At 47.3% G+C, this 24898-nt stretch overlaps 1 protein-coding gene across 5 annotated transcripts in view; it reads right to left on the reverse strand.

The window, feature by feature from the left end:
* The window catches only part of EVL (Enah/Vasp-like), a 164183-nt gene that overhangs the window by 64863 nt on the left and 74422 nt on the right, over window positions 1-24898 (reverse strand). Inside the window, exon 1 of one of the 5 annotated variants that reach the window (XM_067725930.1) lies at window positions 13320-13461. The exons of the other annotated variants lie outside the window; for them this stretch is intronic. Coding sequence (XP_067582031.1) covers window positions 13320-13330 — 11 coding nt within the window. The 5' untranslated portion in view covers window positions 13331-13461. Of the gene's footprint in view, window positions 1-13319; window positions 13462-24898 lie in introns of those variants that run through there. 5 annotated transcript variants of the gene reach the window in all.

The raw sequence follows: 24898 nt of genomic DNA on the forward strand, positions 1-24898 counted from the left end.
AGCAGAGCTGACCAGTGGTCCCAGCTGCTGCCCTCTGGATGCCCACCACGTCTGCACAGAGGCCACATTCTCTGGGCTACTGTCTGCCAATGACTCAGTGGTGGCAGGGATGGCTGGCCCACACAGGGCTCCTCCCCAGGGGAAACCTCATCAGCCAGGCCCAGATTGTCTCAGAACTGTGCTGTGGGCTGAGACGCTTCCTCCTCAGTCCTTCTCGCCCCTTCTTCTGCAGACGCCAGACCTGCACCTTGGCCTGAGGCTCTCTGGGCCTCTCCACTCCCTCCACCCTTCACTGACCTTCTGATAAATCTCTGGAATGTAGCCGTCCTGGGGGACTTGGTGTCTGCTTCTGGAAGACCCGAAGTAACACAGCCTGCACGGTGCAGGCTCCCCGAGGGCAGGGACACAGGGGTCTCATTCTCCACTATCTCCAGAACCCGGCAGACAGCAGGGGCCTGAGGACTGCTCCCTGTGAAGAGAGCTCTGGAGAGGACCTAGCCCCTCTCCTGCTCAACACAGCACACCTCCTAAAGCAGCCCGAAGAGCGCGCCGAGCCTCTGAATGGAACTGCTGGCGACGGAGAACTCTGCTCTCCAGAGCAGCCTGTTTGTTGTGAAACGGTTTGAGTTGTCCTTGTCCTGAGGGTCAGCCCACTCCCCGCCCTCCAGAGGCACAAAGGGGCTCTGGACAGCTCTGCCAGTCTAGTGGACAACTGAAGGAGCACCTTGGCTCTGCCATCCACCATTCACACAACACAGCGACAGGCCGCTGTGCCACCCCAGTGAGTCACCACCTGTCACATGTTCTCTCAGGATCTGGGTATGATACTCTTGCCTTCGTCTGACAAGCACAGATGCCAGTGAGTCCAAAAACATTTAGTGATGCAGAGATGCACATGACAGTCTCTGCTCACAGCTACTCAGGAAATAAGACAAATAATTACACACCTTCCTCAGCCTGGAGGGACTGAGGGAACAGGGGAGACTTTCTGCAGAAACCGCAGTGTGGGTTTAATGCTGAAGAGCTCTCAACCCCAGGCGGGTTCAGGAAGGGGATGTGGGATTCCGGGCGGGGGCGGCCCGCAGCCAGCGAGGCAAGGACAGCGCACTGCGTGCAGAGCCCACCTGGGGCACCACATACACCTCTCGGGGCTGTTCAACGGACATGATACGGCAACGGACCCCCCGCTGTGCTTGCCCCTGCTAGGTGCTTCAACATCAACCACTTTTTAAAAATTGTAATCATAGCCACAGGCTCCCTTTTTGTGCTTTTTTTGTTTTTTTTTAGCAGTTTAGGTTCAAATTGAACTTGTGGTTAATCAAAAATCCCTATTTTTGTTCCCATTTGACTAGTGCTTGTCTATCTCTGCTTATTTTATTACCACGAACAAACCCTAAGTGCAAGAAAACACGTGTTTACTTAAGATTCGTCTTATTATCCCTTCGGGATTTTTGTTTTGTTTTGCAGGAGTCAGCATTTTATTATTTTTTATTTTTACTGAGATATAATTGACATGTAACATTATATTAGCTTCAGGTGTGTAACACAATGATTCAATATTTATATATATTGCAAAATGATCACCACAGTAAGTCTAGTTAACATCCATCACCACACCTAGTTATGAAAATTTTTTCTTGTGTTTTGTTTTAGTAAACTCTTGATTCCTCTCCAGCCTAGACAGTGCCTCTGAGCGCCATATATTCACTGTCTTCTCGACACCTCCATGGGGATGAATATGCAAACTCTACACTACACGTGTTATTTCACAGGCACCAGACACTTCATTTGTCTAAATCAGTTTTTTGAGGAAAGTTAATTTGGTAGACAAATATCAGAATGGCTGAACTATTTTTCAAACACATACATACAAGATTCCCTTTACTAAACTGAGAAGGACTACTGCTACCCCTCCCCTCCCCCAGCCCTGGCCCTACACAACTTGCGCCAAAGCTGGTCCTCCTGAGGGCTCCATCTCGGACAGGCTGCCTTCACGTGAGCAAACAACCACTGACCAGTGGGAATCAGTCCAATATGCCGTTTGGTTTGTTCCACATGGTGCTGAACTGCCAGGCTGATGGACTTTTGCCCCCTGGGACCTAACAGCCTGCTCTGAGCTGCAGGTACAAGCAGTTTCTCTCCCAGGAGAAGGCTCTTGCAGAGCTAGCAGTCCAATTCCAGTCTCATTTTGGGCTTTTGTATGGGTATTTGTGGGCCCAGCAAAATATTCAAGTCTGTAACTTCCCTCCCAGTGGCAGGTGAGACATACACTAAGAAAGCTGGGACAGCGCTTTTGTCAGAACCGTAGAGGAGGAAGATGGCATCCTCTGGGCCTCAGTTTCCTCATCTGTACAAGGCTAGTCTGACCTCAGGGCCCCCCTCAGACAGCCAAGCGTTCGTGCTGAGCTCTGCCCATAAGCCCAGCCCCGGGCCAGCAGTCAGTGTCTTGTCACTGGTTCAGCAGTTAACTCCTCTAGGCTATACGTCAGAGACCACTACTGAATCCCTGTTGAAATCTCTCACTTAAAAAGAAAAAGCGCAAACACACCCCAAACTTTCTGCATATAACTGTGAAACATACTCACAGATATTCCTGGACTTGACATAAGAAACCACTGATACACTGTGGATAAAACTAATACACGGGAGAACACAGTGAAAGTAGCCTGAAGTCAGTCTCCACCTCTGCTTCTGTCTATTCCTTCTGGAAAAGCGCAGCTTCCATGTCCCACCAGCTGGTGGACTCCCGCCCCACCGCTCCCTACGTGACCGGGAATGAGGTCTCCGAACCTCTCTCGGGCTTGCGGTGACACCCCATCCTGGCCACGCTCTTCCCTGTGCGCAGTGAATGTGGAATCCTTTCCACTCTACAAATACCTTTCGGGGCTTTTCCAGGCAGTTACTACAAAAATTTGAAGAACAGAGTGTAATTTCATAAAGTAAGAGCAAAAAGGTGCAAAGCCAAAAAGGGAACAGAGAACAACAGGGCCAACGAAGAGAGGCTCATTGGAAAACTAAGCCCAGGGTTGAGCTTGGAACCTGTACAGCACTTGGACCTGTAAGAAGAACCAGCCCCCGCAGCACTGTGCTCGTCTCTGCCTCTCACCAAAGCTCTTACCTGTCTGTCCTGCTTCTCAACATCTGCATCAGCATCCATCTGCCCCATTAGAAGGTGAGCTCCTTGAAGGCAGGGGCTCTATTGCTTTCCCCTTCGTAAATCTGCTCCCTTGTGTGCTGCTGACACTACAAACTGTTGAATACATGACTCTCTAACTGTGAATAAGTGCATTTATGACCGCGTGCCCGTGGGAACATTCCGTCTACAATCCGAGTCCGTTAATCCTCAGAGAGAGTAGCTGAATAAAAGTCTCGGTTACAGAGCACCGTCAGATCACCGCGGCCTGGGATCTGAGAGTCAGGAGACCGCAGTGCTGAGGGTGGGCCTACGGAGAGTGAGGCTCCCAGGAGGCCAGCTGCAGACACAGACCCGCGGCTCTGGGAAGGTGCAGGCTGCCCTCTCGGGGTCCTCTGGAGGGTCAGCCTAGGAGCGCACTCTGTCGCCTGGATCACACCTCACCCTCCCCGCCAGCACGGGCTCAACCCAATGCCCAGCTCGGTCACTCCCTTCAGACAGAACAACTCATCACACTCTGTCCTGAAGGCGTATCTTGTCGCCCCAGCAGGACCAGGAATCCAGGTTTGCCTGGGACTGAGGCGTCTCCCGGGAGGTGGGGCAGGACACTCAGCGCTAAGACCAGGATGGTCCCAGGCAAAGCAGAGTGAGTGGTTACCCTACTGGGAGCTTCCTCTCCCTCTCCACAATAACTATCGCGGGATTAAGCGCCCAATAAACACCCAGTGAATGTGAGTCTGGCTGATGTAAGCTGATATGAGCTGGCACCACTCCCTGCTCCCAGCCGCTACCTCTCTAGCTCTCGTTTTCTCTTCCGTCAGGCTGAGACATATGATACCCGGCCAGACAGACCTGCAGAACAGTGGCAGGTACAGTAAGTGGCATGAAGGAAAGCCACCCAGCACCTTCTCCAGGGGGTGGGCCATCACACTCCCAGGGGCAGGCACTCAGGAGAGTAAGTGGGCAAAGCAGGGATCGGAGACCCGGCGTGGGAGATGCCCCGGCAGCACAGCCTGTGCCCCCAGTGGGCAGGCCTCCGCCCTGGGGCTCCCGGCAAAGGCAGGACCCAACAGCCTGCGCGCTGCCACCTGAACGCCCAGGGTGGCTCTCCAGGTCACACTCAGGAGCCCCCGACCTTAGTTTTCTCCTTGGAGGTTAAAAGAATAAGGGGTAAGGGCAGCTCCAACGTGGATACAGAAGGCGCCTCACACTGGCTTCACCTCAAGTCTTACCTCATGCAGACGTGCTGTTTACTTGAGACAGTATGTCCCTCGTTCAAGACAACTTCTCTTTCCTACATCCACAGTTTGCATCTCACCTTTCTCAGCTCAGTGCCACTGCCTTCAGGAAATACCTGTCCATTCACTGCCACTGTCCTGAAGGTCTGCTGATTTTCTCTCTCCCCCACGAGGCAGGTTTTTTGTGGTTGCTTTAAAGATGTTCATCTCTGTAGCTCCAATAACTGGGACCTGCTGGATTGCTCAGTAATTATCTCTGAATACATGCTTGCTTCTGAGTGTGCCTAGTTCTGCCAGGCATCCTGCTTCTCAGCCTTCGAGGATTCTTTGGGGTGGGGTGGGGTGGGGAGGGGGTCACGACCCACCTGAGATCGGGCCACCACTGCTTTCTCTTCCCGCATTAATTTAACAAATAAACCAAGAACACACCCCTTTCACTGAGTACCGACTACGAACCAAATATATCCCCACGCCTGGTCCTTAGAAAGCAGACCGTGTGTTGAACACAAGCCGCGGTCTGCGCCATCAAGGGAAGGCGCGCGCGCAGCCCACGGCACTCCAGGGGTGCAGAGCGCCCGCAGCAGAAGGGGAGCCTGGCGCGTCTGGCCCAGGGTGGGGGTGCGTGCGTCTCGGGCAGAGTGCCTGGTGCTCCTGGCCATCACCCTGGGCCTCCCGTTACTTCTCAACACGCACGCATTCCAGGGGAACCAGGAAGCCTGCACCAGGCGTACTGGCACCGCATCCCAATCCAGGGACCAAGGAACAGGGATGGAAACAGAGCCCTGTCAGAGCCCAGAAACATTCGTAAGGAACCTTTAGATGGAGGAGTCAGGCCAAGTGAAGGGGGCAAGCTTACCAACGTTCCACAGCTAAATGCGGGAGGCCGGGACTAGACTGCAGACCCCTTTCTGCTACAAGATAGGGCTTCTCTGCCTCCTGAATAAAGCATTTTTGCCACATGCAAGTTTTCTCTTTTTTATGTCATTTTTTTCTGAACCATTTGACAGTTCCAGATATCATGATACATCAATCCTAAGGTTTTTACATTTCTTTAAAATAAGGACGTTCTGATATATAACTTAAACACCATTATTACATCTAAGAAAATTAGTAATTTACTAATAGATCCAATACAGAGCCCATATTAAAAGTTACCCAAGTTTCCCCAAAATGTTTTGATTTTTTATAGATCTGGGATCCGCTCATGCATTACATTTAGTTGTGTTGTCTGCTTACTCTCTTTTAAGCTAGAATGTTAGGGCCTATTTTTTTCCTGTTTATCACTGATACTGATTTTTGTGTGTGTGAAGAGATCAGGCCAATTGTGTTGGGGGCCGTCCCCATCCTGGATTGTTTCCTCGTGACTAAATTCAGGGTAAACAGGAAGAACACAGCACAGGTGGTAGTGGGCATGTATCCTACCACATCACATGGGGCAGCACACTCAGGTGCCTTCTCTTGCAGAGGCAAGCCTGTCTACCGGAGCAGACGCCAGATGTCTCCAATGGAAAGGTGCCTTTCTTCTTGGTAATGAGTAAATCCCCTCTAGGGTGACCTTTTTTCCTCTTAATGGAAACAGGCCTGAAACAGGTTTGGTGTTTTCATCTAAACTTAAAATGTTTATTCTGAAACAGTTCATGCCTACAGCTTTGGTGTTTTGTTCTAAACGTAAAATGTTATTCTGAAAACAGTTCACGCCTGTGAGAAGTAGGTTCCCATGATCCCACCACTCAGGCCAGGAAATGTGATGTCATCTCAGAAAGCTGTTCAGCTGGGAGGCCCCTGCATCCCAGTGCCCTCCTCTCGACCAGTGGGAGCCACCCCCCTGAACCAGGGGCTTTTACCAATTCTGTGCGTGTCTTTCATAGCACAGTCACATAACAGACTATGTTACAGAAGTGGTTCTCAAACTGTTTTGGTCTCAGGACCCCTGTACGCCCGTATAAACTACTGGAGATGGCAGCTAATTAGTACAGAAATGCAAATCAAAACTACAGTGAGGTACCACCTCACACCAGTCAGAACGGCCATCACTAAAAAGTCTACAAATAACATGCTGGGGAGGGTGTGGAGAAAAGGGAACCCTCCTACACTGCTGGCGGGAATGTAAATTGGTGCAGCCACTATGGAAAACAGTATGGAGGTTCCTCAAAAAACTAAAAATAGAATTACCATATGATCCTGCAATCCCACTCCTGGGTGTATACCTGGACAAAACTATAATTCAAAAAGATACACGCACCCCTATGTTCACAGCAGCACTATTTACAATAGCCAAGACATGGAAGCAACCTAAATGTCCATCAACAGATGATTGGATAAAGAAGATGTGGTACCTATCTATATACAATGGAATATTACTCAGCCATAAAAAAGAATGAAACAGTGCCATCTGCAGCAACATAGATGGACCTAGAGATTATCCTACTAAGCGAAATAAGTCAGAAAGAGAAAGACAAATACCATATGATATCACTTACACGTGGACTCTAAAATATGACACAAATGAACTTATTCACAAAACAGAAACAGACTCACAGACACAGAGAACAGACCTGTGGTTGCCAAAGGAGGTGGGGGTGGGGGAAGGATGGAGTGGGAGTTTGGGATTAGCAGATGCAAACTAGTATGTATAGGATGGATAAACGACAAGGTCCTAGTGTATAGCACAGGGAACTATATTCAATATCCTGTGATAAACCATAATTGAGAAGAATATGAAAAAGAATGTATATACATGTATAACTGAATCCCTTTGCTGTATAGCAGAAATTAACACAACACTGTAAATCAACTATACTTCAATAAATTTTAAAAAATTATTGAGGGTGCCAAAAAGCTTCTGTTTATGGAGATTAAGTCTATCTGTATTTACCATATTTGAAATTAAAACTAAGAAGTTTTAAAAACACAAGTATACACTTCCTTGGCTGTCACTGTGACAATGTCAACACATGTCATGTAAGCCTCTGGAAAATTCCACTTTGCACTCATGAGAGTGAAAAAGGCAAATAATGTCTCAGTATTATTACAAATATAGTTTTGACTCACAGACCCCTAAAAGAGTAGGTCTCCTGATCACATTTTGAGAACTGCTGCATTACAGTAATGAAAACAATAAATTAGATCCGCACAGAATAACACGCATAATCTCAAATGGTGACTAAGCTCCATTTTTGTGAGTGTTAGAATTAAAGAAAGGCTTTGGGTAAGTGAAGAACAAATTTGGTATCAAACCCAAGTATCTTTTCTTCTACCCAAGTTGGTTGGGAGAGCCAGACTGCCACGTCATGTGCGGTCAAGACTGTTTGCCAGGGCTTCCCTGGTGGCGCAGTGGTTGAGAGTCCGCCTGCCGATGCAGGGGACACGGGTTCGTGCCCCGGTCTGGGAAGATCCCACATGCCGCGGAGCGGCTGGGCCCGTGAGCCATGGCCGCTGAGCCTGCGCATCCGGAGCCTGTGCTCCGCAACGGGAGAGGCCACAGCAGTGAGAGGCCCGCGTACCGCAAAAAAAAAAAAAAAAAAAGACTGTTTGCCTTTTCTCTGCTCTGATGCCAGTGTCCCGGATGCCTGGACAGCTGGCTCCACTTCTCTGTGAAGTCTAGTGGAATCTGGAACAAACACTCCAACCAACTGTTGAGAGGGCCTAACATCCTTAGACTGATCCTGTCTCAACCCCTTCCCACACTTTCTCTCGAGGCCACCGACGCAGCCCTTCCCTTGGGGAGCCACCTGACAGGCCATGTGCACACGAGGACTGCTCCAACTTCAAACGTATTTAAATTCCACTCTATGCCTGTGTCCCCAGAGTCTGTGCCTCTGACCACTTGTGGGAGTGGAACAGGTTTTAACACGGCCTTGGGACAGCGGTAGAGACCTGGCTGGGCCAAGGACTGGGGCGGTACACGCATCCCCGAGGGTAAGTTAATCAATCGCCTGGGAATGAGACCCGGCTGCGCCTCGGCTGACACCCCTGATTATCGGCGGGGCGGTTCGGCTCAGATTCGCATCAGAATGAGTGCGTGCCATCCCCTGGCCATGGGGGCGGACGCAGACCCTGTCCACGAACAGCTCTAGGCTGGGAGGGGAGGTGGTGAATGAACAGATGACTGACGGAGAGAAGCGTGGGCACCACAGGAGGGCTGAGGAGGTCTCCCGTCTCCCGTGGTACTAACGGTGGAAAATCGGAGACTACAAAGAAAGACAGAGATTAGGAGCCTTGATTCTAACTCTGATGGTCATTCTGGGCAAGTTCCTTCGAGAGGCTACAGCTAAGCTTAGCTTTTGAAAACACAAGAGACCTGGCTTCAAAGCCCAACTCTGCCAAGTGATACCAGTGTGACCTGGAGCAAGCAAGCTACCTTTGCTGACCCCTGTTCTACCAGTGAGATGGGAACAGCAACGAACACCTCCGAGGATGAGGGTCAAGTACAACACATGTCGAATCACATCAATGTAATTAGCACAGTGCTTGGCATGGAACACTCAGAAAAGGGTACTGCTGCTACTTTTCTCTTTTAAGGGTTCAGGTGTCAAAGTCTAGACTAGCTCTCAACCATCTCCTGCCTCAGGAAGCCCAGGGAACACAACACACTCCCATGAGAAGAACTTAGAGTCGTTATGGGAGTGTTTCTCCACTGCAGACACACTGGATTCTTTGAATAGAAGACGACAGCAAAGTTTCAAGACGTCTTCAAATGACTGGGCTACACATCCCGGGACAGCAAACGCACAGCATGCTCTCTGAGGGCTCGTTTGGCTGTGAGCTTCCAGGACTCACACTCGCCTGTGAGGACAAGACGTCAAAGGAAACACCAGCTGCCCTTAGAGACGGTCTTCCAAACCCTGTAGCAGAGGCAAGGGTGTGGGCTGGGGGGCACCGTGGGGTGGCCAGGCCGTGGAACTTCTTCCACGTTTGCTTATTCAAGCTCTGAAGGGCTGTGGAATAAGTGGTGACTGCTGTGCCCGGGCAGCTGACTACCGACTGGTCGCACAGGGAGCCCTGGCTCCATCACGAGCTGAGAACACACGGAACATCTGCTCTCCTGGCTGCTGCTCCAACAGGCCACACTGCGGAGCTCCGCTGGCAGCGTCAGCGGCCCAGCCATCTCCAGTATCGTAACGAAAGTACTTAATTAATTCCAGCAAGTTAATAAATGTGTACTGCTGGGCACTGTTTTAGGCACTGAGGATACCCTAGTCAGCAAAACACAAAAAACCCTCCACTTTTGAACTTACATCCTTGTGGGGTGGAGACAGATGACAAACAACAAACTAAAAAGTCATGTGATATGTCAGAAGGTGACAAGTGCATTAGAAAACCAACCAAGCAAGCACGGTAAGGACAAGAGGGAGACGAGGGAAGGGGCTGGAATTACCCGGCTGCACCAGGAAGGGTCAGACGCATCACTGACGCGTGCGGTCCTCCCGCTGCCGTGGCGCGCTGAGTTCCCGCTTCGTGCAGCCTCGTTCAGCCAACACTCCCTGGAAGCCGTCCTGCACCGGCTTGACCCCCACCGACCCAGCCAGTACACAGGCTTGCACCCGGCCTTCCCCGAGTCCGCCCGAGTTGGGTTTGATTCACTTCCCTCCTTCACACCACCCTGGATCCAGCGGGCAGTCCCAGAGGTTAGACCTCCACAGCACCTCCCAAATCCGGCCACTCTCCCGCTATGCCACTGGCTCCATCACTGGTCCCAACCATGGCCTGTCACCTGCGTGACGGCAGCAGCCTCCCCGACGCCTTCCTACCTCCATTCTTGTCGCGCTACAGACCCTTATCCACTCAGTGACCAGAGTGACTTTTCTTGAAGCTCTGTCGGATGTCTTTCCCCTTGCGTAACTCCCTCCAAAGGCTTCTCGTGACACGACAGACACAGCCTGGACTCCTTCCGGGCTCCCGGGCTCTGCGTGATGAGGCCTGGCTGCCCCTCCGCCCCACCTCCCTTCACTCTCCCCTTATGTCGCTTCAGCCTCCCCGTTCTTTTCCTGACCTTTGGACGCACCAAGCCGTTCCCGTCTCAGGGTCTTTCCCCTCGCTGTCCCCCCCCCGTGTGGCCCCTCCTCATATTTTCATGCTCAGGTCTGGCGTGGCTGCCTCGTGCCCTCGCGCAGGTCGGGGGGTGAAGGCTGCAGCGGGCGTGAGCAGGGCCCCGCCTCTGCCGTCGCTCTAGCTGGGCTTTCCGCTTCTCCATGATTTTTCGACCGTGCGCCCGCTTCCTACTGCCCCTAGTGCAGTCCCTGTCTCCCTGCCACCGAGAGCAGCCCCTCGGTCCCTTTTAAAACTCATCCCTGGGACTTCCCTGGTGGTCCAGTGGGAAAGACTCTGCACTCCCAATGCAGGGGGCCCAGGTTCAATCCCTGGTCAGGAACTGGATCCCGCATGCATGCTGCAACTAAGAGTTCGCATGCCGCAACTAAGAGCCGGCATGCTGCAACTAAAAAGATCCCACATGGCACAACGAAGATCCCTCATGTTGCAATTAAGACCCAGAGCAGCCAAAAATAAAAATAAAAAATAAAAATAAAAATACAACTCACCCCTATCCTTCGAGTCTACCTGAGACCCCACTTTCTCCCTGAAGTACCTCCTGGCAGCCCCCGACTTCTCAACTCCTGCCGTGCCTCCTGTCTACACTCACCATGGTCTACACTGCACCGGACTAAGGCCCTGTGATTCCTTCATTCCTGAGAACGCCGCCTTCCCACTCGACCAGCTCAGGGGCAGGAGTGCAGAGCGTCTGCATCAGGAGGCCCACTCCAGCCTGGGTCTCTCACTTCCTGGGCAACTTACTCCCTGCCTCTCTACCGTGGTTTCTTCCACTATGAAGTGGGAACAATAAAAGCAATACCTGCCACCTTCAGGGTCGCCGTAGGCATTAAATGAAATCATGCCCGAGAGAGCGTGCTGTACGCCGGCACGTGCTCAAGAGAACTCCCCGGTCCCAGCCCAGGGTTGAGTGCTCAGAAAATGTTTCTTGACTGATGGATGGCTGGAACTGGGACTGACCCGCTTTCATGATGGGAAGGCCTTTTCCATCCCCACCACAGGAACCACGGTGACCTAGGAATCCAGCGATCACATCTCTGTTATGTCAGCATGTGGAAAGCAAACCGTCTACGGCTCTCACAGCTGCTGTACGTGCCGTCCCGCTGGCACCGTGAGCGCAGGCAGCCTGGTACGGGGAGGGTGGGTGCAGAGAACCTGGGTTTTGGTTTGGCTGGACCACTAACTCACTCACCAAAGAACAAGTTCTGCCCCAGCTCTGGGCCTCAATTTCCCCAACTGTGTATACCTCAGAGCTGGACTAAATAAGTAGTTTTCAGATTTCAAAATCATCATCACCAGCAACAATACAACTTCTTTCCTCAAAGAAATATCGAGGAGTACTTTAAAAAGATAAAAGAGAGTGGATCTGGTTGAAGTGGAGGGTAAGATGCCTGAAGCACCACTAACCCAGGTGATCTACTGTAGATGGTCTCAACCTGCTTTCAAGATGGAAACTCCTAAGATTTCTACAACTTTAAAAGACTTTTAAGAACTGCTTTGCTTCCTCCTGGTTTACTTCTGATACTATTTTCTGCAGTCAGTAGTTGACAGGATAGAGTAGACTCAGTTTTTCAGTGTAGTTTTCGGCAGGTAATGACTTTGGCGCCTGCCCACTTCGGAAGCTAACGAGCCTTTGAAACGGAAAGTCTGGTTTGCTGCAGCTCCACCCACAAGTCCTCTAGAGCTCAAGGATGATAGAAAACTGGCTGCAAAGGAGCAGGGAAGGCCAACTGCGGCCCTGGCCTTGAGAGCTGCCAGCGCCTGGAGGAAGGGCTCCGGCAGCCTGCCCAAGGCCGCGCCATGGCGCGAGAGCGCCGCCCTCTCCAAAGCTCCCCTGCCGACCAGAAGCATTGGACGGGCCCCACTTACTGTGTGTCAGCTGTCATAACTCCCTGCAAAATGCTCCTAGAGAGCCCGTGTTGCATCCTGGGAGAAACGCTGGACGCAGCTGTTCTGGGTGGTTCTCCTTCCAGTCCCTCCTCAACCAGCAACCCTGAGCGAGGGCCACAGCCGATCAGAGGCCAGGCCTCCTCGCCCACAGAACAGCAGTGATGCCCCCTTCCTGAGCTAACCACCCAACACGGTTGAAAGAATCAAGAAAACTGGTGAAACAGCAGTTTGGGAACTGTGAAGTAATTTTTAAGGGCAGGGATTATAATTTATGCTGAGACGCACAGCTGCAGTGAGTCGATCAAGTCAATGCCCCAAATCCCAGAGGATGAAGCTCTGTCCTACGAGCCACAGTATTGTACGGGGTCGCAGGGCAGGGGCAAATCACGTCTGAATTATAATCTCACCTTTGGAAAGGGCGCTCACAATGACCAGCTCAGGACACAGACCGGCTGGTGCCCACACATGTGCTAGACCGCAGCAGCCTAAGTGATCCGCGGTCTAAAGTCAGTCCCAAGTCTCTCAAGCAGAAGGTCAGGGTTCTGCTGTGACAGCCCATGAGGTCTCAACTTGTACAGAAGGCACCCCAGCTCCTCCTTCTGTGCCCAGCATTCAGAGAAAACCCCGATGCTTTCAGGTCATTCTGAGAGAAGAGCCAGGACCTGTCCACAGCATCTCTCAGCCAAGCCCCAGTCCCCTCAGATAGTTCAGAGCCCCCTCTACCACCCGAGGCAGGCATCTGACTTCTGAGGAAGTGATTCTGACACACACACAAAAGCCATTAAAGATGACAGGCACCCAGAGACACAGGCCAGCGTAGTGGACAGGCCAGCAGACGGAGTGGGCAGGCTCCATCATAACCTGCTGTGTGACTGTGAGAGAGTCCTCTGCCCTCTGGGTCCTCGGTCTCCCCATCAGTACACCCAGGGGATCTGGGGGGAATCTCTAGAGTCCCCGTGATTCTTGGTCTCCTCTGACGTCCCTCTGTCCCCTCTGGTCCCCGTACTCACACTGTGGCCATGGCTGCACGTCTGTAGCACAGGGAACCCGAGGAGGTAAGTCCTGTATTCCCACCAGGCCAGCTGATCAGAGGGCACAGACCCTCGGAAGGCAGCAACTTGATTTTTAGACTCTACTTAAAACCAAACAGGAAAAGGAAGCTGAACCAGAGGCAACGGAGAAACAAACCCCAGTTGAGAACTGAAACCTAGGTAGAAAATAGAGAAACAGAGCTTGTGGTGCACAGACCCACCAGCATGGGCTGCCTGAAAGCGCCAGGCTGCAGCCTCCAGCTCCAGCGCTTTCTGCAGGGCCGGGATGAGGTCGCAGCCGGGCAGGGCGTTTTGAAAGGTCAAGGGCCAGACTCCCTCACCGGTGAGGACACCGAGGCCCAGCGCCGAGGGCTTCCTACAAGCATTCACGGAAAGGTGCCCTGGCCCATCCTCCAGAGAATAAAAGACGACATGATGAGGTTACAGTTGGTGAAGGCTTTAGTTTTACCCCGGTATAAATTCTACAATTCTGTTGGGGAGACGCTTCTCACTAATGGTGACGTTTCTGTCAGCAACTTAGGACCCGAAAGGAAAATTTCTGAGGAATGATGGAAACCTGGCCTTGTCACTGGCTCATTAAGGGAACCTGGGCTTCTGTTTTCTCAACTGTAAAATGGGGCTAATAATTCTTAGTTTGCTTGTCTCCACAGGGTCCTCATGAAGATAAGGTCCATTCCCAATCTTTCATTCAAAATTGACTGAGGACCCACTGAGGACCCACAGTCATGCACTGTGCTAGAAACTAGAGACAAAACATCGATGGGAACAGCAGTTACTTGTCCTTAAAGGGTTTTTGCGGGTTAGAAAGGAAGAGACTGACAGGTTAGCAAGTTGATGTGTTAAGATGTTATTACTGATATAGTGGAAAACAGCTACACCGAGAACAGTACAAAAGAAAGATCACTTCTAACTAGAGAGCTGAAAGCACAGGCAGTGAGAGCTGAAGGCTGAAAGTGCATTTTCAAAGGATTTCAAAGATACGCATCTCCCTTTACGCACAGCTTCATGTTGCAAACCACAAACTTTGACATATTGTGGTTTTCATTTTCTCTTAGTTCAAAATATTTTCTATTTTTCCCTGACTTCTTTTATCCATAGATTATTGAGAAATATTTTGTTTAATTTCCAAATATTTGGTGTTATCTTACCTCTGTTATTATTATTTATTTCTAATTTAATTCTACTGTGGTCAAAGAACATATTTAGAATTTCTTCTTTGGTTCTTCCTGGTATGACTGCAGTCCTTTTAAATTTACTGAGACTTGTTTGATGGTCCAGCAGGTAGTCAGAAGATGTGTTCTGAAACTGGGTGCATTTTTCTAAGAATGTCAATTAAGTCAAGGTGGTTAAAAGTGTGGTTCGGGGCTTCCCTGGTGGCACAGTGGTTAAGAATTCGCCTGCCAATGCAGGAGACACGGGTTTGAGCCCCGGTCCGGGAAGATCCCACATGCCGCAGAGCAACTAAGCCCGTGTGCCACAACTACTGAACCTGTGCTCTAGAGCCCGTGAGCCACAACTACTGAGCCCACGTGCCACAACTACGGAAGCCTGTGCACCTAGAGCCCGTACTCCGCAACGAGAAGCCACCACAATGAGAAGCCCGTGCACAGCAACGAAGAGTAGCCCCCGCTCACTACAACTAGAGAAAGCCTGCAAGCAGCAACGAAGACCCAACGCAGCCATAAATGAATTAAAAAAAAAAAAAAAAGTGTGGTTCGGATCTTATGTCTTTATTGGTTTGCTGTCATTGTTGATTTATTTTTGTCTAATTGTTGTATCAATTGCTGAGACAAAGGTGTTAAAATCTCCAAACATGGGCTTCCCTGGTGGCACAGTGGTTGAGAGTCTGCATGCCGATGCAGGGGACACAGGTTCGTGCCCCAGTCCGGGAGGATCCCACATGCCGTGGAGCGGCAAATCTCCAAACATGATTGTGGATTTGTATTTCTGCCAATTTTTATTTTATGTATTTTGAAGCTCTTGTTAGGTACATATATTTTTAAGACTATTCTATCTTCCAGATGAACTGACCCTTTGATCAGTATGAAATGCCCCTCTTTATTGCTGGTAACACTCTTTGTCTTTATCTGATATTAATGTAGCCATTGGAACTTTCTTATGCTTACTATTTACCTAGTATATCTTCTTCCATCCTTATTGGTTTTCCACTGCTGCTATAACAAATTACCACAAACTTACAGCTTATAACAACACAAATTTATTACCTTAGTTTTGTAAGATAATAGTAGGCCAGCCATCTGACATAGATCTCATGGCCTCACTGGGCTCAACTCAAGGTGTTGGAAGTGATACAGTCTCTTCTGGAGGCTCTAAAGGAGAAGAACTTCCTGGCCTTTTTTTCAGATTCTAGAGGCTACCTGTACTCCTTGGCTCATGATATACATGTATGTTATGAAATAATCACCACAAGTAAGTTAATGAACATATCCATCCCTACCTTTTTTTTTTTAAGATAGATTTTATTCATTTTATTTTATTTTATATATTTATTTATTTTTGGCTGTGTTGGGTCTTTGCTGCTGTGCACGGGCTTTCCCTAGTTGTGGCGAGCAGGGCTACTTTTCATTGTGGTGCGCGGGCTTCTTATTGCGGTGGCTTCTCTTGTTGCAGAGCACGGGCTCTAGGTGCGCAGGCTTCAGTAGTTGTGGCTCATGAGCTCAGCAGTTGTGGCTCACGGGCTCTACAGCGCAGGCTCAGCAGTTGTGGCGCACAGGCTTAGTTGCTCTGTGGCATGTGCGATCTTCTCGGACCAGGGCTCAAACCTGTGTCCTCTGCATTGGCAGGCGGATTCTTAACCACTGTGCCGCCAGGGAAGCCCTATCTCTACCTTTTAATTGGAATATTTAGTCCATTTACATTTAATTTATTGATATGATTGGGTAGAGATCTACCATTTTGCTACTTTTCTGTTTATCTCATTTGTTTTTGGTTCCCCTGTTGTGCCTTTCCTGCATTCTTTTGGGTAAACTAAATACCCTTTAGAATTCCATTTTAATTTTTCTATTGACTTTTTAGCTATTCCTCTTTACATTACTTTTTAGATGTCTTTCTAGGGATTAAAATATACATTCTTAACTTCGTACAGTATACTTAGAATTAATATTGTACACTTCATGTAAAATGTAAGAACTTTATAACTGCATAAATCCACTCCCACCCTTAATGGTATAGTAGTCCTATGCATTATATAATCTCAATAGAACGCTGTATGTGTGTTTGTATTTTTTAATTATGGAAAAAAGTCTTTTATATTTACCCATATATATTTATCCTTCCCAGTATTCTTCACCCTTTCCTAAACATCTGAGTTGCCTGGCATCCTTTTTCTTCAGCCTGAGGAACTGCCAATAGCATTTCTTGTACATCAGGTATGCCGGCAATAAATTCTCTTACTCTTCTTTTAGCTGAAAAATGTCTTCATTTTGCTTACATACTTAAAGGCACTTTTTTTTCTGATAGAGAATTCTGAGATTTTTTTCTTTCCCTTTCAGCACCTTAAAAATGTTGTTCTACTGTCTTCTGGCATCCATGGTATCTGATGAGAAGTCAGCCGTCGTTCATATAATCCTCTCTATATAATTTCTCTCCCGTTATGATACACTGCACAGTCTCCGCTATGCTGTCTTCCTTTAAAGGTATTGAGTTTGTCCTGGCAGTTAGGTAAATTATTGGCATGTCCTTTTATTGTTAACAAGCTTGGATTAATTCTTTCTTAAGTTCTACTTCCATTTTGATTTAGCCCTAGGGTATGTCCCTTACTCAAGGGCATAGTCCTTACTCCTAATGCATAGCTGTTCCGGGGTCTCAACTGAATGCCTAGGTGCTGCTCAGTGAGGTCTCCTCATTCAGGTGGACAGGGATCTCCAGCATTTCCCAGCACTGCATGACCTCTGGCATCATCATTCAGCTCTTAGCCCTACAGAAGGGAATCTGTGCTAGGTCTCACGGAGAGTGCCATTCTACTCATGCACAGCCAGCCCTTAGCCAACAACCCAAAGTGAATTCCCTACACAAAACTCAACATCGCTTCCTCTTCCCTATTTCCTTGCCCTGCAACATCCAGCTATTTCAGTAGCTTGGAATTCCAACAACTGACTCTTCCGCTCACTAAGATCAACTTTTAGCTTGGGTTCCACCATTCTGTGCCAAGACCAGAAAGAGACTCCAGGTAGAAAGCTAGAGCCATTGTGGGGCTTATCATGTGCCTTTCTCCACTCAAAGATCAGAGTACTGTGCCGCCTGTTCAATGCCTGAAAACAGCCAGAATTTAATATTTTGTCTGAGTTTCAATATCCTTCATATATTTAGGAATTTTGTATATTTTGTTCAGTTTCACAGTTGTTTTTGTCAAGATGACAAGTCTATTACAAATACTCTGTCATAGCCAGAAGCAGAAGTTGATTATGATTATTAAAGTACCAAAGGGTATTCTTTTTCATTTCCTGAGCATTTCCTAAAGATATTAGTTTCAGTGTAAATATCCTCACTGTGAGAAATGTGCCTTTCACTTTCATCCTTCATTTCCTCTATCCTCAAAACATGTTACTACTGCTTTTTCTTGGTTTCAATAAGTAGGTCACAGGTAAGAGTGAATCTTTTGGGGGCATTTTTAAAAACTCTACCATCTGGCTTAATACAGCACTTGAGTAGGATTATGAGACGGAGCAAGAAATGTGGCAAGATTTATGAACAGGGTGTTATGAGACATGGACTCCAGCCCACGCTTTATTATGGGCACGCTGTATGTCCCTGGGCATTCACTTCCTCACTTTCGACCCTGGCTTCCTCATCTGTTCAATGAAAGGACTGGTTATATTAATAACTATGGGCTGCGGGTACACCACCAATTCCTACATCAACTGTGTCAGGGAAACAGAAAATATTGGAAAAACAGGATAGGGGCTGTTGACACTTGAAGAGCAATTTAGTGAGAGAGTTAAGAAATGTCGTTTAAGGTAGCACCCTATAATGTGTTCCTATGAATTGAGCTCAGCACCTAGTATACTGTTTAGGATATAGTAGGTACAGGGTAGATGTTAATTGCACGAATGAATGTATGAATGAACAAATGAAAGAGAAGGGCACCAAATCTCACACAGGATATTAAATGCTAAAGCATTTGGCCCTTGATCATGTTCAATAAACAACAACTATATTGACTTGAAGGAGGTGTTTTCCATGGGGCTAGATCCCAAAAGGAAGCAGAATGGTTGACAACGAATCAGGAAGCTATACTAAAAGACACCTTACTTAGGAGATCTAGTTAAGATCTAGTTGCTGTGTGGCTTGGGGAAGTCACCTTCTGTGGATTTTAGTTTCCTTTCCTTTAAACAGACTAATCGCTCTTCTACTCTGCCTCAGTGGTATATTTGAGCATAAAAGGGTCTTTGACTAAGAAATACAGAAAAAAATTATGCTTGTGTAATACTGGCTTTCCATGAGAATTTGTGTTAAAAAGAAGCAAAGTGTTCTGAGCAGTAGGTCCTTGTGTTCTAGGAGTAGAGAAAAAGAGGATAGAGAAACGGCTACACAGAATTAGTTAACATCATTGACATGTTATGAAAACCTACTAGCAAGGTTCATGACCAACTGTAGTCAAACTTGGATTTGTCCTTCAAGACCCAGCTTACATATCGCCTCTTCAGTGAGGTGTCTAACGCCCTCCAGGCCCCCAGAGAAAATTATTCCTGCTGCTGTGTTTCTTCAGCATTTTACAGCATTATCAATAGTTGTCACAGATCACTATCCTTTAGGTAAGGGCTACCATGTTTTATTCATCTTTTATAACCACCTGTACCCACCAGCACAATTCTTGGTACATACTGGGTGTTCAGAATGTTTGTTAAGTTATTCTGCTGCAGAGACTGGGACTCAAAAAGTACAGGAATTATTAGTGGTACAGAGAGGGGACAGATACGGGCTTGTTTTTCAAATCTCAGCATTTGGAAAGGGAATGGTTGAGCCTTGCCCATAATACCACGGTCCTCTGCCCCAAGGAACTTCCATCCCAACTAAGGTCCTGGCCAAACTCATCTGCAGCATAAATCAGCAGGACTGGCCGAGGCAACTGAATGTTCCAAGGAAACAGTGATGAACTCACAGGGGAAAATGATAATATCTCTGAGAAGTGTAAGCACTATAAAAAAAAAAAGACTTAAAAGAAAGGCAACTAATGAAGAAACCTGTGATATACAATAAGAAATATATATCTGGTCTTCGTCCCTGTTTCTGGCTCATAGCTCTCAAAACCCTTGGAATTTCCAAAGTGTAAGAGGAATGGAAGCATCCTTTGTTATAATACTTGGCCTCTGGTCTTCACTTCCTGAAAGAGTTTTGTGTGATAACAGTGAAACTGATGTCTTTTGTTACTGATAACAAGCCCCTTTCAACTACCCTTGAATTAATGTTAATGAGGTGACTTTTGGAAAGCCCCTAAGGATGAGTGAGGGCTGGTTGCCTGGAGAACCAACCATGTGATTAGAGGGTTGTAACTTGCAACCCACAGCCTTGACCTCAACTTCCAAGGAGGGCAGAGAGGCTGATACAGTAAGTCCCCTACATACGAACCTTCAAGCTGTGAACTTTCAAAGATGCAAACGTGCAGTCCATCAACGTCAGGCGTGAGTGAAATTGCAGCTGGCCCTCCATCTCCTATTGCTGATGATCCTGCAGCTCTACCATCTCCCACCTCCTCTCCCTCCTCCAGTCAGTAACTCTTCTTGCCTGTTCACTTGATGCCAGCCCCCGTATGCCAGCTGTTGTACTGTACTTTTCAAGGTACTATACTGTAAGGTTAAAACTGTTTTATTGTGTTTTTTTTTGTTTTTTGTTTTTTTTTTGCGGTATGCGGGCCTCTCACTGCCGTGGCCTCTCCCGCTGCGGAGCACAGGCTCCGGACGCGCAGGCTCAGCGGCCATGGCTCACGGGCCCAGCCGCTCCGCGGCATGTGGGATCTTCCTGGACCAGGGCACGAACCCGTGTCCCCCGCATCGGCAGGCGGACTCTCAACCACTGCGCCACCAGGGAAGCCCTGTGTTTGTTTTTTTATGTATTACTTGTGTGAAAAGTATTATAAACCTATTACAGTACAGTACTATATAGCCGATTATGTTAGTTGGGTGCCTAGACTAACTCCGTTGGACTTAAGAACAAATTGGACTCACGAACGAGCTCTCGGAATGGAACTCGTTTGTATGTAGGGGACTTACTGTACTGAGTTCAGTCACCAATGGCTAATGATTTACTCAATCACACCTCTTTAATGAAGCCTCCATAAACTCCCAAAAGGACAGGGTTGGAGAGCTTCCAGGTGGGTGGAGAGAATGTATCCGCAAGCTGGGAGGGGCGCACAACCTAAACATGAGAACAGAAGTCCCTGCGCTCAGCACCCTCTGGACCCTGCCTTTGATATCTTCTCCTCTAGCCGTTCATTTGTATCCTTTAATATCCTTTGTAATAATCTGCTTTCCTGAGTTCCAGAAGCTCTCCTATCAAATTAACTGAACCCCAGGAAGGGGGCATGGGAGCCTCCAATTAATAGCCAGTTGGTCTGAAGCCCAGGTAATAACCTGGATTTGTGATTGGCCTTTGAAGCAGGGGGAGGAACAGCCTTGTGGGACAGAGCCCTTAACCTGTGGGATCTGATGCTATCTCCAGGTAAACAGCATCAGAATTGAGTTAAACTTAGAACACCCAGCTGGTACTGCAGAACTGCTTGATGTGTGAAAACCCCACATCCGGTGTCAGAAGTGAAGCAGTGTTGGTCTACAAATAATAAATGCTGCAGAGAGTGTGGCGAAAAGGGACCCCTCCTACACTGTTGATGGGAATGCAAATTGGTGCAGCCACTATGGAGAACAGTATGGAGGTCCCTTAAAAGACTAAAAATAGAGTTACCATATGATCCAGCAATCCCACTCCCGGGCATTTATCAGGAGAAAACCATAATTTGAAAAGATACATGCACCCCAATGTTCATAGTGGCAATATTTACAATAGCCAAGGCATGGAAGCAACCTAAGTGTCCATCGACAGATGAATGGATAAAGAAGATGTGGTAATATATACACAATGGAATATTACTCAGCCATAAAAAAATGAAATAAAGCCATTTGCAGCAACAAGGATGGACCTGGAGATTAACGTACTACGTGAAGTAAGTCAGACAAAGACAAATACCATATGATATCACTTGTATGTGGAATCTAAAATATGACACAAATGAACTTATTTACGACACAGAAACAGACTCACAGACATGGAATATAAACTTATGGTTACCAAAGGGGAAAGGGAGTAAGGGATAAATTAGGAGTTTGGGATTAGCAGATATAAACTACTGTACATAAAACAGATAAACAACAAGGTCCTACTATATAGCACAGGGAACTACATTCAATATCTTGTAATAAATTACAATGGAAAAGAATCTGAAAAAGAACAAAACAAAACTGAATCACTTTGCTTTACACCAGAAACTAACACAACATTGTAAATCAACTATACTTCAATAAAACTAAAACATAAAAAAAAATAAAGTAGGAAGTGAAGCAGTATTGTAGTAGAGCAGTGTAACAGTGAATGAAACACACAGGAGTTTCTCCTTTAGAGAACCTATACCATGGGAAACGGAATTTGAAAATTTAATAAGCATGATAAAAGTTATTGGAGATATAAGGAAAGATTTAATAATGACGTGGGAATAAGCAGTGAGAAAGAAGAACCAAGCAATATTTTAGTATAAAAATATAATTGTTGAAATAACTCAACGCATAGCCTCAGCAGAAGAACTGAGAGAGATGAAAAACACAAAATCAGGTCAAAGAACTGACCTAGACACATCAGGAAGTGAAAAAGAGGAGGACAGGAGAAAAGTACCAGTTTCTGTGAAAAAGGCATCTGAGAAGGAAAGAAAAACAAAGAGATGAAATATTTGCAGAAATAATGGCAGAATTTTTCAGAATTCAAGAAAGATGTAAGACCTCAGACTGAAAAGGCTCACAGGGTGACAAACAGAATTGATAAGTAAAAAATGTAAGTGTGCATGTGCACATACAAGGATTATAATAATATTCAAAAACATCAGACGAGGACTTCCCTGCTGGTGCAGTGGTTAAGAATCCACCTGCCAATGCAGGGGACACAGGTTCAATCCCCAGTGCGGGGAGATCCCACATGCTGCGGAGCAACTAAGCCCGTGCACCACTACTACTGAGCCTGTGCTCTAGAGCCTGCGAGCCACAACTACTGAGCTCGCGTGCCACAACTACTGAAGCCCATGCGCCTAGAACCCATGCTCTGCAACAAGAGAAGCCACCACAATGAGAAGCCCGCGCTCCGCGACAAAGAGTAGCTCCGGCTTGCCACAACTAGAGAAGGCCCATGTGCAGGAACGAAGACCCAATGCAGCCAAAAGGAAATAAATAAAACAAAATTAATTAATTAAAAAAAATCAGAGAGAAAATTCTAAAAAGTTTTCCAAGTAAAATCAGATGACCAATTAAAGAACAAAAATCAGAACAGACTTCTATATCCTAGCTGCAGTAAGACAACAGGATATTAGCTTCAGAATACTGGACGAAAAACTTTGATACTCACATTTCATACCTCGCTAAACCATTATTTAAATGTGGGGCGGGGGAAATGTACTTTCAGGTATATAAGATCTTAGAGGGCTTCCCTGGTGGCGCAGTGGTTGGGAGTCCGACTGCCGATGCAGGGGATGCGGGTTTGTGCCCCGGTCTGGGAGGATCCCACATGCTGCGGAGCAGCTGGGCCCGTGAGCCATGGCCGCTGAGCTTGCGCGTCCGGAGCCTGTGCTCCGCAGCGGGAGAGGGCAAGGCAGCGAGAGGCCCACGTAACGCAAAAAAAAAAAAAAAAAAAAAAGAAAAGAAAATTTACGAAGGAAGAAATAAGATATAAAAAATGGGAGCATATAATTGAATACTATTCAGCCATAAAAAGGAGGCAGGTACTGACACACGCTACAGCACGGATTAACCTTGAAATCATTATGCGAAGTGAAAGAAGCCAGACATGAAAGGCCACATACTGTATGATTCCATTTACATGTGATATCCAGAATTCACAGATTAGTGCTGTCACGGGGCGGGGTGGGGTGAGGAGGGTCATTTGTGTCTGGATTTTCATTTATAAAGGTGACTGAGTGATGACAATGCCGTTCTAAGAAAAGTTTAACGTTACCGACAGTTTCCCTCGAAACAAGAGGTTTGGGATTGCGAAAGCACCAGTGTTGGTCAGGAGGCAGGAAGGAGCAAGGGGAAGGCAGAGGCGACAGCCCTTCTTGGAGTTTCCGTGGGAAGAGCAGAGCAGGGTAAACAGATTAGGATTGGCTGGTTTGAATAATTCCAGCAGGCTGTGGGGCCCAGGGGCTGTCCCTAGCTGTCTGGTACCTGTCCCAGGCTTGATTTAGGGCAGGGGAAATACTGGCCTGGTGTGTGAGTTAGATAAAGGGGGTGGCTGAGGGTATGGACTCCAGACTGGTTGGTCTGTACATGAAAGGTGGACCCACCAACAAATTTACTGTCTAGAGGAATTAGCCAGCCCTGGAGGGGCAGTCTCTCCCCAGCCAGCAAGGCCTCCCAAAGATGTCAAGACATCAAAAAAAACCCATTAAAAATATAATTAATACGGAGGGGAGGGGAGGGAGGTATGGGAAGAGATTACTTAATGAGTACGGAGTTTCCTTTTGATAAAAGTGATAAAAAGGCTTTGAAACTAAATAGTAGTGACGGTTGCACAGCACTGTGAATGTACTAAATATCACTGAATTGCAGACTGCAGAATGATTAAAATGGTCTTTTAAAATAGTTAGAAAAATTACGGGGGCGGGGCAAAAATCTAGTGAAGCTTCTTATAGCCTGAGGTTTAATTTATGTTTGAATAAGCAATGATAATCAGTAACCATTTTTTAAGGAAGTGTATCTATAATTTTGAACAAAAATTCCAGATATACCAACTTGTGTGTGTGTGTGTGTTGGGGGGGTGGGGGAGTACTGCCGATGAGGAACAGAGGGAGGTCAGAGAACATTAAAGGCTGAGGGAAGCGCAGACACTGACAAGCCTTAGAACAATAATGATGATGAAAGAGGGGCAAGCATGGGTCACAGTAAGTCAGGAGCAGAAACCAGGAGAATAAAAATAGAATTTACAGCTTTCAATTCAATTTAGGAAAATTCAATATACATAATACACTAGAAGGCAGGGCGGGAGGAAAAAAACAAGGAGTAAAAAGCGTTAAAAACAGAAATATAGAATAAGACAGCAGAAATCAGTGTATTACTCTGGTCACCCAATTTTTCTGCTTATGTACCTTCTAGAAATATTTAGAAAATTATATATCCTCCTGCATATTTTTAAGACAACATGTATAATTTTTCACAGGAAGTGTAGATGGTTGCGAAGGATTTAATATTTAGAAACATCATATGTGGTATCTGTGCCCTAAATAGGCTAAATTTATAAACGCAGTTTAAGATGTAAGCTTAAGTTCTTTC

The sequence above is a fragment of the Pseudorca crassidens genome, chromosome 1 (assembly GCF_039906515.1).
Source record: "Pseudorca crassidens isolate mPseCra1 chromosome 1, mPseCra1.hap1, whole genome shotgun sequence".
NCBI classification, from domain to species: Eukaryota; Metazoa; Chordata; class Mammalia; order Artiodactyla; family Delphinidae; genus Pseudorca; species Pseudorca crassidens.